The sequence below is a fragment of the Nothobranchius furzeri genome, chromosome 14 (genome assembly GCF_043380555.1).
Source record: "Nothobranchius furzeri strain GRZ-AD chromosome 14, NfurGRZ-RIMD1, whole genome shotgun sequence".
Classification (NCBI taxonomy): Eukaryota; Metazoa; Chordata; class Actinopteri; order Cyprinodontiformes; family Nothobranchiidae; genus Nothobranchius; species Nothobranchius furzeri.
In genome coordinates this window covers 30,020,499-30,035,227 of record NC_091754.1, presented here as the reverse complement: position 1 = coordinate 30,035,227, position 14,729 = coordinate 30,020,499, and the positions used below count along the sequence as shown (strand labels likewise).

At 42.3% G+C, this 14,729-nt stretch overlaps 1 protein-coding gene across 1 annotated transcript in view; it reads right to left on the bottom strand.

Annotated features, from left to right (window-relative positions):
- cwc22 (CWC22 spliceosome associated protein homolog) overlaps positions 1 to 11,642 on the bottom strand; it is a 28,729-nt gene extending 17,087 nt beyond the window's left edge. Inside the window, exons 1-9 of the mRNA XM_015965951.3 lie at positions 11,523 to 11,642; positions 10,531 to 10,588; positions 10,253 to 10,464; positions 9,740 to 10,017; positions 5,586 to 5,837; positions 5,359 to 5,487; positions 4,625 to 4,793; positions 3,877 to 3,930; positions 3,666 to 3,801 (exon numbers count right to left, since the gene is read on the bottom strand). Of these exons, the coding sequence (XP_015821437.1) occupies positions 3,666 to 3,801; positions 3,877 to 3,930; positions 4,625 to 4,793; positions 5,359 to 5,487; positions 5,586 to 5,837; positions 9,740 to 10,017; positions 10,253 to 10,464; positions 10,531 to 10,585 (1,285 nt within the window). The 5' untranslated portion in view covers positions 10,586 to 10,588; positions 11,523 to 11,642. The remainder of the gene's footprint in view (positions 1 to 3,665; positions 3,802 to 3,876; positions 3,931 to 4,624; positions 4,794 to 5,358; positions 5,488 to 5,585; positions 5,838 to 9,739; positions 10,018 to 10,252; positions 10,465 to 10,530; positions 10,589 to 11,522) is intronic.
- Positions 11,643 to 14,729: the final 3,087 nt, after the last annotated feature.

Here is a 14,729-nt window from a genome sequence, read left to right as displayed (position 1 = left end):
ATGGGAGCATGCCAGTAAAAACTAACATGCGCCTGCAGTCTGACGGTGCGGCGCCATACACGCATACTGTGAAAGGGGGGGGGGGGGGTGCGTGGAACATGCCTCTGACATAAGAAGCATGGTGGGACCTGTAAATATTGGAGACAAATCTGTAAAAGACAAAAGAAAAATAAACAGCACATCAGAAAGATGAGTGAAAGCTGGACAGGAAGGGAGAGCATCTGAATAGGGCAAGCCGTTTTAACATTTAAGCAGCAACCAGACCTCTCTGTAACTCCTGCTTTTATTACAAGTTGCAAATTGAGCAAATGTTGCACTAAGTGTTTTACAAAGTAAAGAGAGAGAGCAAAGCTATTTTTCTTTTTCTTTCTGATGATCCGAAAAAGATCCAATCCATGACTGAAAACCTTGATCTGATCTGAATTGTGAGACTTTTGATTAGTCGCACCACTAGCAATTTTTAATAGCTCTGCATCCCTTTTTGGATGTCGGGGCTCAGTTCTGTGCTGGTTCCGCATCAGGCGACAGATCATTAGCTGCTGTGGCCCCCAGACTCTGGACCTCTCTCCCACTGAGCCTGAGATCAGTGGACTCAGGGGTCTCCTTTAACAAGCAGCTGAAACTCACTTGTTTAAGTTGGCTTGGAGTGGCCATCATCACTACTCTCTCCTTATTCTGCCTTTCCCGGGATCCATTGATTTCCCTCTTTCCTATTGCTTTTCTCTCTCCCTTTCCTTACATTTATTTTCTCCCTTTAAACATATTTTTAATCATTTTTAAAATCTTTTTATACATAAATATTTATTTTTTTGTTTTTGTGAAGCACCTCGTGATTTTTATCTTGAGAGACGCTATAGAAAAGATTTTCTTCTTCTTCATCCCCCAACTGCTAGGAATTTTTAAAAGCTCCCCATCCTCCTCTGGAGCTCAGCGCAGACCTCCCTGACCTGATTCCGACGCTGATCTGGGCTCTAGGAGCCAGCAAGTATTTTTCAAACCTCCACCATGGGACTCTGGTGGATGAGGAGCATGTTGAACTTCCATCACATTGCTGCGGTTGTAATCCTCCGGTCTGAAGTGTGGGGCAGAAACGACCGTGTTTTCAGCTGCACAAAACGCACCAGGAACGGAAGACGGTGCCGTTCATTCTTATTAAAAGCGGTAAAATAATAAATGGCCTGTATTTGCTATAGCGCCTTCTAGAGTCCTGGAACCCCCCAAGGCGCTTTACAACACAATCAGTCATTCACCCATTCACACACACATTCACACACTGGTGGGGATGAGCTACGATGTAGCCACAGCTGCCCTGGGGCGCACTGACAGAGGCGAGGCTGCCGAGCGCTGGTGCCACCAGTCCCTCCGACCACCACCAGCAGGCAACGTGGGTTAAGTGTCTTGCCCAAGGGCACAACGACAGCGACAGACTGAGTGGGACTCGAACCTGCAACCTTCCGATTACGGGGCGAGCACTTAACTCCTGTGCCATCGTCGCCCCGTGGACTCAATGTTCGGACCCGCTGGAGTTTGTAAAGCCTCCACATGATTGTTTACCACTTTAAAGAAAAATGAACACAACGCAAAACCAGTGAACACACACACTGACTGGATAACACGACCTCTGTACCCGAAAACTACCTACTCGCCACACTGAGTTTCAGGCAAAACTTGTAACCCCCCCTCGTTACGTCAGAGGTTAAGATTTAGAAAAAAAGGCATTTTTAGAAGCTTTGCTCTAAATAAGGTGCTGCAATGTATTGTAAAATAAAATACCCGCAATAAGTAGTTCAAATTGTGTTTTTGGACCGCATTTTATATGGTATTAAAATTAAATTTTACCTGCAAGTTGCTCTTTAACTCAGCATCATTGGCAGGGACGAAATGAAAAACTGAAATGTAGGGCCCGACCGATATATCGGTCGGCCGATATTGGGGTCGTTAACACTATCGGCCAAAAAGATGGCCGGGGGGGTGGAAGCCACAGTCACAGAACACATGCAGCCTTTTATTTATTTTTCCAGCCTTATATTTTATATAAGGCTTATATAAGTTCACCAAGTTCACTTCCACAGAGTGTTACTTTGTTACAAAGCACAAGTATTACGTTTTATTTATTGCTGCATTTTTATTATTTTAATATTCTTATAGGGATCTTCTGTCCCTAAACTTGTGTGTGTTGTTAGATTCCCCAGAGTTAGCCAAGTCAGAAAAAACATTTTGTAACCAGATGTTTTAGCATAAAGCAATGGAAGGGAAGGCTTGCATTCACCTACATAAAAAAACACTACAATGTGTGTGAATTCACTTACATTGTTTTATGCTAAACTAAAGCTGGGCGGACACTGTGCGACTTTTTCACTCGTAGCACTCAGCTTCAGCTCAAACTGTACGACTTCCTCGCAGGGCAGATCTCACGACTCATGTGCTCACACTGCACGACCCAGTTCTCGCATGCGACCCGACTGCTCACACTGTACGTCTGTAGCAACACGTCGGAGCTAAAAATATGCTAAAAATAGCAGGTTTTACACAACACGTCAGACTTTTTGGTTTTGTTTTGCCTGTTGTACTTCGGGAGTGCTGCAGGAGAACACACAGGGATTTATGGGGGTTGGATGAGGAAAACGAAATAAAGAAAGTAAATCTGTGTTTTGTGATCAGTTTAATTTGACATGAACACGACAAACACGCTTTCTTGACAATCTTTGTGAGTAAAAAAACATGTAGAAATAAAAACGAACAGCGTGTGTTATTAGGGAAATAGCGGGCGAGCGGTGTTGATGCAGGATTACGCCGTGAGCGGTTCTGGTACTTTTTGGGTCACAGCTGCTCGCAGCGCCACTTCAACAGTGTGATACCCTCACGAGGGACGAGCAAAACACGCCAGAAGTCCGTGCGAGCTCACGATTGCTGATCGGTAGCTGGTCACGTAGTGTTAATCGCCTCTCGTAACCTCCTGTACACTACACGACGCTCGACGCAAAACTCGCCCCGATGTCGTGGATTCTCGCACGAGTGGAAAATCGGCTCAAAAAGGTGAAAAAGTCGCACAGTGTACGCCCGGCTTAAGAAAACCAACTGCTGCCAGATCATATTGGGCTGGTTATAAAACGCTTTTTCTGACTTGTCTAACTCTGGGGAATCTTAACAAGACACAGTTTTACTGAGTGGTGGAATATTCCTTTAAGTTAAAAGTATTTGTGCAAACCACAGTTTACAAGAACAAAACTTGAATGTTAGATTTATGCTGTGACTCAGTTTGTGTGTTCTGTTGTTTTTGAGATCTGCTAATTAAATCTTATTTGCATTACTTGGAAAGCCCTAGTGAGTTATTGAGAGTTCTTTGGTGTGTAAGAGAGAAATAAGTGTGCATCAAAAAGGCAGAGAATGAAGGGCTTAAGCTTAAGAAAATTTTGATTTCCTTTTTTGTGAGGGAGATTTATCGGCCATTTTATCGACTATCGGCCGTTGTTAAAAGTTTTATATCGGTCCCAAAAAAAGCATATCAGTCGGGCCCTAGTGAAATCTTTATAAAGAATAAACACATTTAATAGGATAATGAAAATTAGACAACAAATAACTGTTTTGTTGATCCTTAAAGTGTGTTTACATGTTTGTGTTTTCTACTTTAGGTTGATAAGTTAAATGCCACAATTGAACGGTACCATTGATTCCTCGGGGGGAGACCTCCGTCAGCTTGAGGCCACACTCCTTCAGGAAGGAGATGGCGACCTCCACGCTGTCATCAGTGGGGCGCTCCAGCAGCAGAGTGAGCATCTCCAAACACAAAACCTCGTGAGCCTGAGGGAGAAGAATCACAAGACTCAGACGACAAAAACACCTTTTCAGCTGTAACTGACCACAAGGACCACCTACCACGTTCTGGTTGATGAGATGAGCCACAAACTTTGAGGCGGTCAGGCACTGTTGCTGGAAAAGGAAATACAAACTTCTCTTAGCGTACGACTCGTTTTTGAGCTAAAAACAAAACACATTCTCTATGGATGTGATGATGAATTAATTTTAGTGCAACACAAACATCTTGAGTGAATTCAAAAGCTGCTGCCAACAATTTCTCATATTTAGCTCCAGTTTCCATCTTTCATCAGTAATTTAGACTCTTTTGGCTCCAGTCTGTTCACACTGGAAGACGTCCACCCCAGTGAGCGAGGGTGAATGTTACTTTGAAATTAGGTGAATTCTTCAATTAAAAATGCTTATTTTTAAATAGAAATAGCTCCTCTTTCAGGGTTTAGCCTCCTACAGCAGCTAACTGGAAGGACATGGCTGGTAATAGAAAACAAATGAGTGCCCTGAAACAGAAAGAAAAGACAGAGGAGATGATGAATGACGTTGACGAGACCGAACAGTCCAGTGGTGTTGACGTAATTTGGCTAGTTAACATCAAAGTAGCTGCAGCGCTAATGATGTTGAGCGCAGGTTCTGGCAAAGTTGGGGAAAACCAAAGATCTGTTGGAGCTCCTGACCAGTTCCACCTGCTGGAGCAGCAGGATGTAAAACTTTATAATCCCACTTATCCCAGACAGTTGAAAGTGCTACTAGTGTGTAACTGCGTGCTGCCGACATAGTAAGGAGAAAGGCAGACAGACAGATGAGAGAGTACCTTGAGGTTCCTACGGTAACTCCTCCTGAAGTTTAAAATGAGCCTTTTGAGGATCAGCTCTCCGATCTGAGGGAACTTTGAGTTGATGATGGCCACCACGGCAGCGTAGACGTGAGTGAAGATGGGAGAAGCTGCCTGAGCCTGCAGCACGGAACGAGCCAGCAGACCCCTGAGAGAGAGAGAGACAGACAGAGAGAGAGACAGACAGACAGAGAGACAGACAGAGGGACAGACAGACAGAGACAGAAAGAAAGAGAGACAGACAGACAGAGAGAGAGACAGACAGAGGGACAGACAGACAGAGACAGAAAGAAAGAGAGAGAGACAGACAGAGAGAGAGACAGACAGAGGGACAGACAGACAGAGACAGACAGAGAGAGAGACAGACAGACAGAGAGAGAGACAGACAGAGGGACAGACAGACAGAGACAGAAAGAAAGAGAGACAGACAGACAGAGAGACAGACAGAGGGACAGACAGACAGAGACAGAAAGAAAGAGAGAGAGACAGACAGACAGAGAAAGAGAGACAGAGATAGAGAGAGACAGACAGAGAGACAGACAGAGGGACAGACAGACAGACAGCGACAGAGAGAGAGACAGACAGACAGAGACAGAGAGAGACAAACAGACAGAGAGAGACACATAAATGTAATGAAATCAGAAGAGTTCAAGTGTAACTGAAGCCTTTAGCATTAAACCCTGATGTGCGTGCGTGAGAGAGTTAACGCTCACCTCCCCCTGACAATATTTTCCTGCAGAAGCTCCTGGATTATGTTGACGATGTTGGACACGTTGACTTTATTGATCAGACCATTGATGGACTTCTTCAGAGCTTCCCAGCTCATCCTCTGATAGGCCAGGCTGCACAGGGAGCAGGGCATCAACAGTTAAATGGTGCAACTTAGATGTTATGCATTAAATTTATTTCACAAGGCACAGTTTTGGTTTCACAGCCCTACCTGCTCTTGTCCGTGATTTGCTGCTGCATCATGCGCAGCTTGGCAGGAGGGATGTAAGCGCCTCCAGTCCTTGTCAGGATTGGATCCAGCTCCTCTTTCTTCTTCTTAACTGGCGGCTCATCAGCTGCTACAGGTTCCTTAGCATTTGGAGAAGCAGAGCGGCCCCGCCTCCTGTAATCCGACTCTTCGTCTCTATTGGCGCGTCGATCAAAACGGCCATCTCTGTCATCACGCCTATCGTCGTAGCGACCACTACATGGGGAAAAAAGATTTTATTATATTTTTAAGCTAAAATCTTCAGAAAAAAAAAGCTAGATAGCAAATTTTCTTATTTTATAAGTAAGAATTTATTTTCATGAACAAATTCAAAGCAAAGTTTTCACTGCATATTTTATCAAAATTTAGCACAAGCATCTGGCTGCAGACATCAGCTGGCATCTTTGCCGTGATAGGAAATGACGTATCCGGAAAAACAAGACATCGGGTCATTACCTTTGCCGGAAGCAGTTTGGATTTGTCGAGAAAAACCATACCGTGTCATTTTTCTCTTCGATATGTACATATTTAAGAGAAGTCATTACTTTCACTGGAAGTAGTTTTTTAAAACAAAACTTACCGGAAAAAGCTTTTTATTTCGGATTTTTTTCACTTCAGATCTGGACTGGCAAACTTTTAAATAACGTTGTTACCTACGTTGCATGAAAATTGAATATTAAATCCCTTTGTCCTTCAGACAGGGAATTTTTATGACAGTAGCACATACATATGTATGTATGTGTGTATATATATATATATATATATACACATACATACACAACAATAAAAGGCAGTAAAGTGAATAAAAAAACATATATGGAAAAAATGAGAACACACTAAACTAAGACTTTTCAAAATGTGCAAACAAAATAGTACGTGATAAATATTCAGTTTTATTGTTAAGCCCAAGATGAACTTTTGACCTGCACCAATTGCTAAAGTACAGGACTCCCAGAAGCAGTGAAAAACATTTCAGCAACACTCCTCTCTCAGCAGCAACAAAAATTAGTTACTAAATATCCATAACACTGTCCTATTGTGTATCACAGCAGCTCATTGCAACAGAATTTAACTACTACAGCTGATAATTATTTAGCTAGTTGGTATTTATTTTGAGTGAAAGACAATAAAACCAAAGAAACACTTAATTTCACAACCATTTTATTTTGGGTACAAATGAATTTGCTGAAGCATGGCTTTCTCAGCTGCATATCGATTCATCCCCTCCCATTTTTCCAGCACTTTTATTGTTACCTGAAAACATGCAGGATTACTTCATCGTCATTGTCTTCCTCCGCTTATCCGGGTCCGGGTCGCGGGGGCAGCATCCCAACTAGGGAGCTCCAGACCGTCCTCTCCCCGGCCACCTCCACCAGCTCCTCTGGCAGGACCCCAAGGCGTTCCCGGACCAAATTGGAGATGTAACCTCTCCAACGTGTCCTGGGTCGACCCGGGGGCCTCCTGCCGGCAGGACATGCCCGAAACACCTCCCCGGGGAGGCGTCCAGGAGGCATCCTGAACAGATGCCCAAACCACCTCAACTGGCTCCTTTCGATCCGGAGGAGCAGCGGTTCTACTCCGAGTCCCTCCCGAATGTCCGAGCTCCTCACCCTATCTCTAAGGCTGAGCCCGGCCACCCTGCGGAGGAAACTCATTTCGGCCGCTTGTATCCGCAATCTCGTTCTTTCGGTCATTACCCAAAGCTCATGACCATAGGTGAGGATTGGGACGTAGATCGACCGGTAAATCGAGAGCCTGGCATTCTGGCTCAGCTCCCTCTTCACCACGACAGATCGGCTCAGCGTCCGCATCACTGCAGACGCTGAACCAATCCGCCTGTCGATCTCCCGATCCCTCCTACCCTCACCCGTGAACAAGACCCAGAGATACTTAAACTCCTCCACTTGAGGTAGGACCTCTCCCCCGACCCGGAGTTGGCAAGCCACCCTTTTCCGGTTGAGAATCATGGTCTCAGATTTGGAGGTGCTGATCCTCATCCCAGCCGCTTCACACTCGGCCGTGAACCTACCCAGCAAGAGCTGAAGGTCAGAGCTGGATGAAGCTAGGAGGACCACATCATCCGCAAAAAGCAGAGACGAGATTCTCCTGCCACCAAACTCTGTTAAGGATTACTTCATACACTGTCAAATGTTTTCGAAAAGTAACTTTTATACCAATCACTGCTGAAGACTGCTTTGTACCTCTGGAACAAGGACATCAAAACCAAGTCCAGAAACTGGAACTCTCTCTTCTTTATTAGTTTATCTATTCCTGAGCATGAACCAATCCGCTCTGTCAGCTCGTCAACCTATAAAACACGTTAACATAAAAATGAACAAAACTTTCCTCTCAGCATTAGACAACAGACCCAGGTGGCCCACTGGCCACGCATCGAGATAAATAAATGCGATGCAGCTTATTGAAAGTCAGTATACATTTACCTGTGCATCAGCAAAGTGGAACTTCAGTGGCTTTAGTCTTTGCTTTAATTTAAGCGAGACACCTGGATTGTGCCACAGATACATGAGGCCAGACTTCACTCTACCGCTGCAGAGATCCTTATACAAAGTCTGAGTAAAGACAAGAGTTAAAAATAAGCAACATTACCACAGAAAACAAGGGATTGCATTATCCTATGTCCAATTTTAGAGTCTTCATTTATTATAATTAAACATTACCTTGATTTCACCATCTGAAATCACTGCCTGGGTTCCATTTTTCAAAGCCTCGATTGTCCTGTAATTTAGATAAAAATACATCTTATTAGCAAAAGAAGAATACAAGCACATGTAAGAAGTTTTGACAGTGTCACTTGAAGAAGTCCGATATTCATTTTAGATATATATTTAAGGCCTCTAACTCCTGAATGATTTGCAGCTAAATGTGCTTAAATCCGGTAATATTAATATAAACCATACCCGATCAAAGCAGTCAGTGGACAAAAATATCTTTTTTTTATAAGGTTAGGATTATTCTGAAACAGAATCAGAAGGAGGGAGGGAAGCGGCTACTATTTCAAAGTTATTGTATCTGTTGCAGGACACCTGATTTGTGCAACCACAGTAGAATGACCCAGCACAATACCGCACGCAATAACTTAAAAATATTTAGAGATATTGAAAGCTAAGCTTGTACAGAAAAAAATATTTTTGGGTGCACAGGACCAGTTCCAGTGTGAGCCAGATGCTGAAAAATAAATTCATAAATCTGTCTTTTCTGAAGTTTCACAAATCAGAGGAAGGTTTCACATATCACAAACTATGTTTTATGCATTCTGCTACTACGAGCCCAGAATAATCTAAAACAGGTTTGAAGAACGTATGTGTTGCAGTTTTTGAGCTAGAGCAGAATAAAAATGGTCTGAGTAGAGAAAAATTGGGTGTATTAGCCCTTTAGCCATTTCCCGAATCGGAAGCTAACTTTAGCCTCGTATGAAAACTAGTGATTGAAACCACTTACAAATCTCTGAAAATCTACGCTTTTTAATTAAAAAAGGGTATTAATAACGTTTCAGTCAAGTCAGTATTAGAAATCGTGGTCTTTATATCATATCTAAATTATATATAAAGTTTATATTATTACTTTAACTGTTTTAACAAACAGGGAGACGAGAAAAATCAAATAGCTAAGTTAAAGCTAAGCTACAATTGCTGATAGCTTTATTTATGTAGCTTTTGTGTTAGCTTGTGAACTCCCTGCATTCGTTTTAAGACTGCGTGTTAATATTGATACAATTAGCTATGAAACACGGTGCCCTTTGCAATAATTCTCTGGTAAAGCTTTAAATGCTATAGTGCCTACATTTAAGAACTAAGAACGGTTGCAACAATTAGTTAATTTCATCCTTACCTTACCTCTATGAAACCAGCCGAGTATGGTTGAAACAAAAGCGGCCGCCAAAAAAGACCAACTTCCGGCCGAGGTCTTTCGATCGTCGATTTTCCGGTAAAAGTAATGACACGCCATCTTGTTCTCGCTAGAAAGTTCTTTCGGTGGCACGCCAGCTGATGTCTGCAGCCAGATCCTACTCAAATTTAGTGAATCTTCTCTAGTAAATATGAAAGTTGGTAGGTAGATGTAGGCATGGTGTTAATGACACGTCCTGAGAAACTTCTTACCGACCAAAACGTCTTCTATCAAAGCGTTCCGTGTTTCGGTCTCTCTCTCTTGACCTGGATCTGTCTCGTCCTCTGGATCGAGCTCTGACTCTTTCTCTGGACCGGGACCTGTCTCTCTCTCTGGACCGGGACCTGTCTCGCTCTCTGGACCGGGACCTGTCCCTCTCTCTGGACCGGGACCTGTCCCTCTCTCTGGACCGGGACCTGTCCCGTTCTCTAGAATGAGATCTGTCTTTTTCCCTGGATGAAGATTTGTCCTTCTCTTTGGATCTGGATGTCTGGAAAGAAAAAAAAAAGGATTTTAAGGATGTTATATTTTGATCATCGCATGTAAAAATGATCTGAAACCTGAAGACAGAAGAAAATGAAAACATGAGACAAGAAAAATAAAGTCCTACTGGACTTCTGAAATATCTTTTTAGTGAGTTATTTAGTTTTTCTGCTTTAGTTTACAAAGCAGAATTAAAGAGCGTAATAATTGAAAACACAAAAAGAGCAGGGCTTGATTCTTACATTTATCTGAGCCACACTGCTCCTAATCTTCTGCAGTGCATCTTGATGTTCCTCCTCATCCTCACTGTTTCTGCTGTCGGAGCTGCAGGGGGCAGGACTCTTAGAGCCTGTGGGACCGGACTGAGGAGAGGATCGCTTTTCGGGGTTTCTCTCTGCCACACCGGCCTGTTGGGGTATCGCTGCTGCTTGATTGGACTCATCTTCTGATGGCTCTGTAGACAAAGAAGATGAATATGTCATTTCTGGAAAAACATAAAGAAAGAAACTGTGAGTGTTACCTTTGTGTTCTCTATGTGCAGGACTGGGACTTTCACTTTTGGCTGAAGAGTCCATTTACTAAAATAAAGATTAGAGTAATCTGTTAATTTGTTATCCAAACTTTTCTTGTTTCTAATAAACAGAATGTAAAAACTCCTTTGTTGTTTGTGCCATATGAAATCCTACTGGTCCTTATTCTCCGATAACAGGAAAAAATGTTAGCAAATATAAACGTTAATGTAAAATGGAAAGAATCTCTTTGTCAAGCACTGGTTGATTAACTAGAGAAAATAAAAACGGACCAGTCAATATAAATGACGTTTTGACTTTTTAAGTGACTAAGCATTTCATCTTTTCCCAGAAAGAAAACCTGGATTTAAAAACCATCGAACTGACATTAATTCATTCTTTATCGACCTTTAGGCTGCTTAAAAGTAACTAAAAGAAACTGGTATTTTGGTTTAATTTGCTAGTGTTTATTCTATGGATATACGTTTATTTATATGTCTTATTAAGTCTAGTTGTTTGGATAATGACGTTGCTACCTGAAACAAGACGAGTAAAAATATTTTTGCGACAAGCGATTAAAAACTTTATTTAATGACCCTTAAGCATAAAATGGACAACATGAACGAAATAAATTCTGTCACCCCGTTTCAAAAACATGTTAGACGTATTTTCGCTGCAGTTTTCAGCGGAGTTGTCTTATTCAAAGATATGATACAAAAACAACTAAGAAACCAACTCCTATTATTGGCCTTGAAAGGAAGAAATCATTCAACGGGTTTATTTATACGTCCAACAGGACAACGCTGAGACGATATAATAACACACCATAACTGTGTGTGAATAAACTTTGTTTTAGTCGGAATTTTCTGTTGTCGCCATGTGTCTTAATGCGCTAAAGCTAGCTCTGTCGCTAGCGCTATATTGTTATTTGCCAGTCTGCCATCTAATCCTTTATATTTTTAGATTTTCAATAACTCTGCAAAACGATGTTAACCAAACGTACCTTCCGTGCCACTAATATCCAATCTTCTTTAGATATTTCCGACTTTCCTAAATCACTGTAGTTCGACTAGCGGAAACCGTCTAAACATTAAACCATATCCGTTAGGTCAAAGGTTACTTCCGGGTTTCACAATAAAAGTTTCAAGTTTTGCAAGCTGTTGCCAATTTTCCAGTTACGGTGAAGCAAGAAAATTCACCCTCTCAGAAAAATACATATAAAAAGGTAAAAAAATAAAAAAAGAAAGAAAAAAAAGAAAGAAAAGAAAAAAGACATGTGAACACAGTTTATTTTGATGTTTTAAAGTTGTGAAGCATTAACTAAATTATAATAATAAGAAGAAGAATCTTGGTACATGTTAGGATGTAAAAAATAATATAGCTTTCATTGTTCAAGTTTGTTTATTTATAACTAATTACATTGTGGCAAATAAATAAACAAATATATAAACTTATCTTCAAACTGTCTGTGCTTTTTGTCCTAAACTCCAGCCACTGAGCTGAATTCACCATGACACATTACATCAGTCATGTTCTGTCTAACATGGAGAAGGGTCTTCTTTCTTTTAATAATCAGACATCCTTCTTCATAACACAAGTAGTTTGCAGTGGATCAGGGTGATCTGACCTCACTTGACAGGTTCTGTATGCAAAAATGAAAGATTAATATATTAGGCTATTGTAATGCAAGCTTGTAAATGATTTTCACAACTATTCAGGAATTCACTTTAAGAAGGGTGACAAGATGGAACACATAGAAAGAAAGAACAAGAAGAAGAAAAAAAGAAGAAGAATGCTTCTTCTTGTTCCTTCTTGCTCCGTCTTCTTGTTCCTTCTTCTTCTTCTTCTTGTTCCTTCTTCTTCTTCTTCTTGTTTCTTCTTGTTCCTTCTTCTTGTTTCTTCTTGTTCCTTCTTCTTGTTTCTTCTTGTTCCTTCTTCCTTCTTCTTCTTCCTTCTTCCTCTTCTTCTTCTTCTTCCTCCTTCTTCCTTCTTCTTCTTCCTTCTTCTTCTTCTTCTTCCTTCTTCTTGTTCCTTCTTCTTCTTCTTGTTCCTTCTTCTTCTTCTTCTTGTTTCTTCTTGTTCCTTCTTCTTGTTTCTTCTTCTTCTTCTTCTTCTTCCTTCTTCCTTCTTATTCTTCTTCTTCCTTCTTCCTGTTTCTTCTTTCTTCATCTTCCTTCTTCCTGTTGTCCTCCATGGTGCGCAGTAGGACACAAGGTTCAATAAAGCACCATTAGAAAGACACCCCAAGTCATGTCCTCCATCATTAGTGCTTCCAGAAATTGGAAGCATAGCACTCTCTTCATGCTATCCCCACTGATGTAGAGTGGTTTAATGACACTATCTTACACTAACTGTGCCATGCTGAGGCCTACAGCCAAGTCTGAATCTCTTCAAATGAAGATGTGTGGAATTAGTCTGGATGTCAACCCTGACATCAGATCGACAACAGCTGTGGGCTGACCAGCCATAGGAAAGGATACATTGGCCTAATTCCACACCAAATGAAGTTAATCCTCATCCACCCACACCATAGATACTATATTCTGCACACAGATTGAACTTAAACTTTTTCTGATTCTTAAATCTGAAATTGATTTGTTTATTTAATTAGATCTAAATTAATTTTTGTATTTAATTTTGTGCTGTCACATTATTTTAATGTCCGTGCTATTCTCACAAACGGAAGGCACATTGAATTGCCTCGGAGTATGAAATGTGCTGAACAAATAATTACAGGCACTACGTGTAACGTGCAGATTTACGATTTACAGGTGCTGGTCATAAAATTAGAATATCCTGACGACGTTAATTTTTTTCAGTCTCCCAATTTGGAATAAGAATAGCTTTTTAGAATACCACCAAATTAAATCTGTAGTAAAACAAACATTTAAGCTCAATAAAATAGAATTGCAAACACCACCAAGGGTATAAGACTTCTATAATCCCAAACCCCCCAAACTACTGTCTAAAGTATATAAGACACTGTCCAAAATAGACGATAGAATAGTAATCCCTATTGAAAAATGGGAGGCGGATCTATCAGTCAGCTTTGACCAGAACTTCTGGTCCCAAACTTGTTTAAAAACGTTTAAAATGATCAGACACTCCAATTTACAATTAATTCAGTACAAAATTCTACACAGAGTACACTATACAGGTCATCGGATGTTCAAGATGGGGTTTGTGTCGTCTGACACCTGTACACACTGCACAAACAATATTCCTGACAATTACATTCATGCACTGTGGTCCTGTCCACCTGTCCAGGACTTTTGGAGTAGAGTGTGTGAAGACCTGTCAAAGTCTCTGAAATGTCATATCCCAACCACCCCCTCTCTTTGTTTACTGGGAAACCTGGACGATGTCCCGATTGAAACATCTGTGGTTCATGTGGTTCTGACTGCCATATGCATCGCTAAGAAAACTATCCTCTTGAATTGGAAAAATAGAGAAACTCTCTGCATTAACCAGTATAGAAATCTTCTGTTAGATCATATTACACTTGATTTAGCCTCTGCTTCCACTTCAGATCAATCTCTCTGGGCTCCCTTGATCGGTTCCATCACATAGCGAGGGTGGGGGGCCGTTGATGTTGTCCTGCGGGATGGGGGGGGGGTCTGAGTTTGGAGTATCCGGATGTTCCCTGGAGGTGGGTTCACTGGGGGTGTCTGGGACTGGGGGGCCATTGCCCCCCTCTGGAGGTGCTTGGGTTGCCTCGGGGGTGGACTACTGGCGGTTGTGAGTGGGGCCCCTTGGGGATCTTGGCGGCAACCATGGGTCACTGCCTGGCAGCTGCATTGCCCCTGGGCGGGTCTGGGTGAGGGCATGGGGGCTCGGGGTTTGGGAGTGACCGGCCCCGTGTGGGGATCTGGGCGGGGCCTTGGGGTTCGGGTCCTGACATGTATGCTGCCGGGAAGAAGCCAGGAACATGCAGCAGTGCCTGGCCCGGGTTCGGGGGCCTCAGGTAGACCTTGGCTCCTCTGCCGTTCCATCACAGGGGAGGGGGAGGTCCAGGAGGGGGAGGACCCAACCTTACCTGGATGTCCCATGTCTTATATATTCTGGAAGTTGTGCAAATGCAGGGATGGGCATAGATATTCTGCTGGGGTGGGGCTGGGTTGGTGCCCTCGGACTCCATGAGGCTCTGTAATGCTGCTGCTTTGGGTCCTGGCAGGAGTCTCCATGCCCTGGGTGGCAGTTTGACAACAGG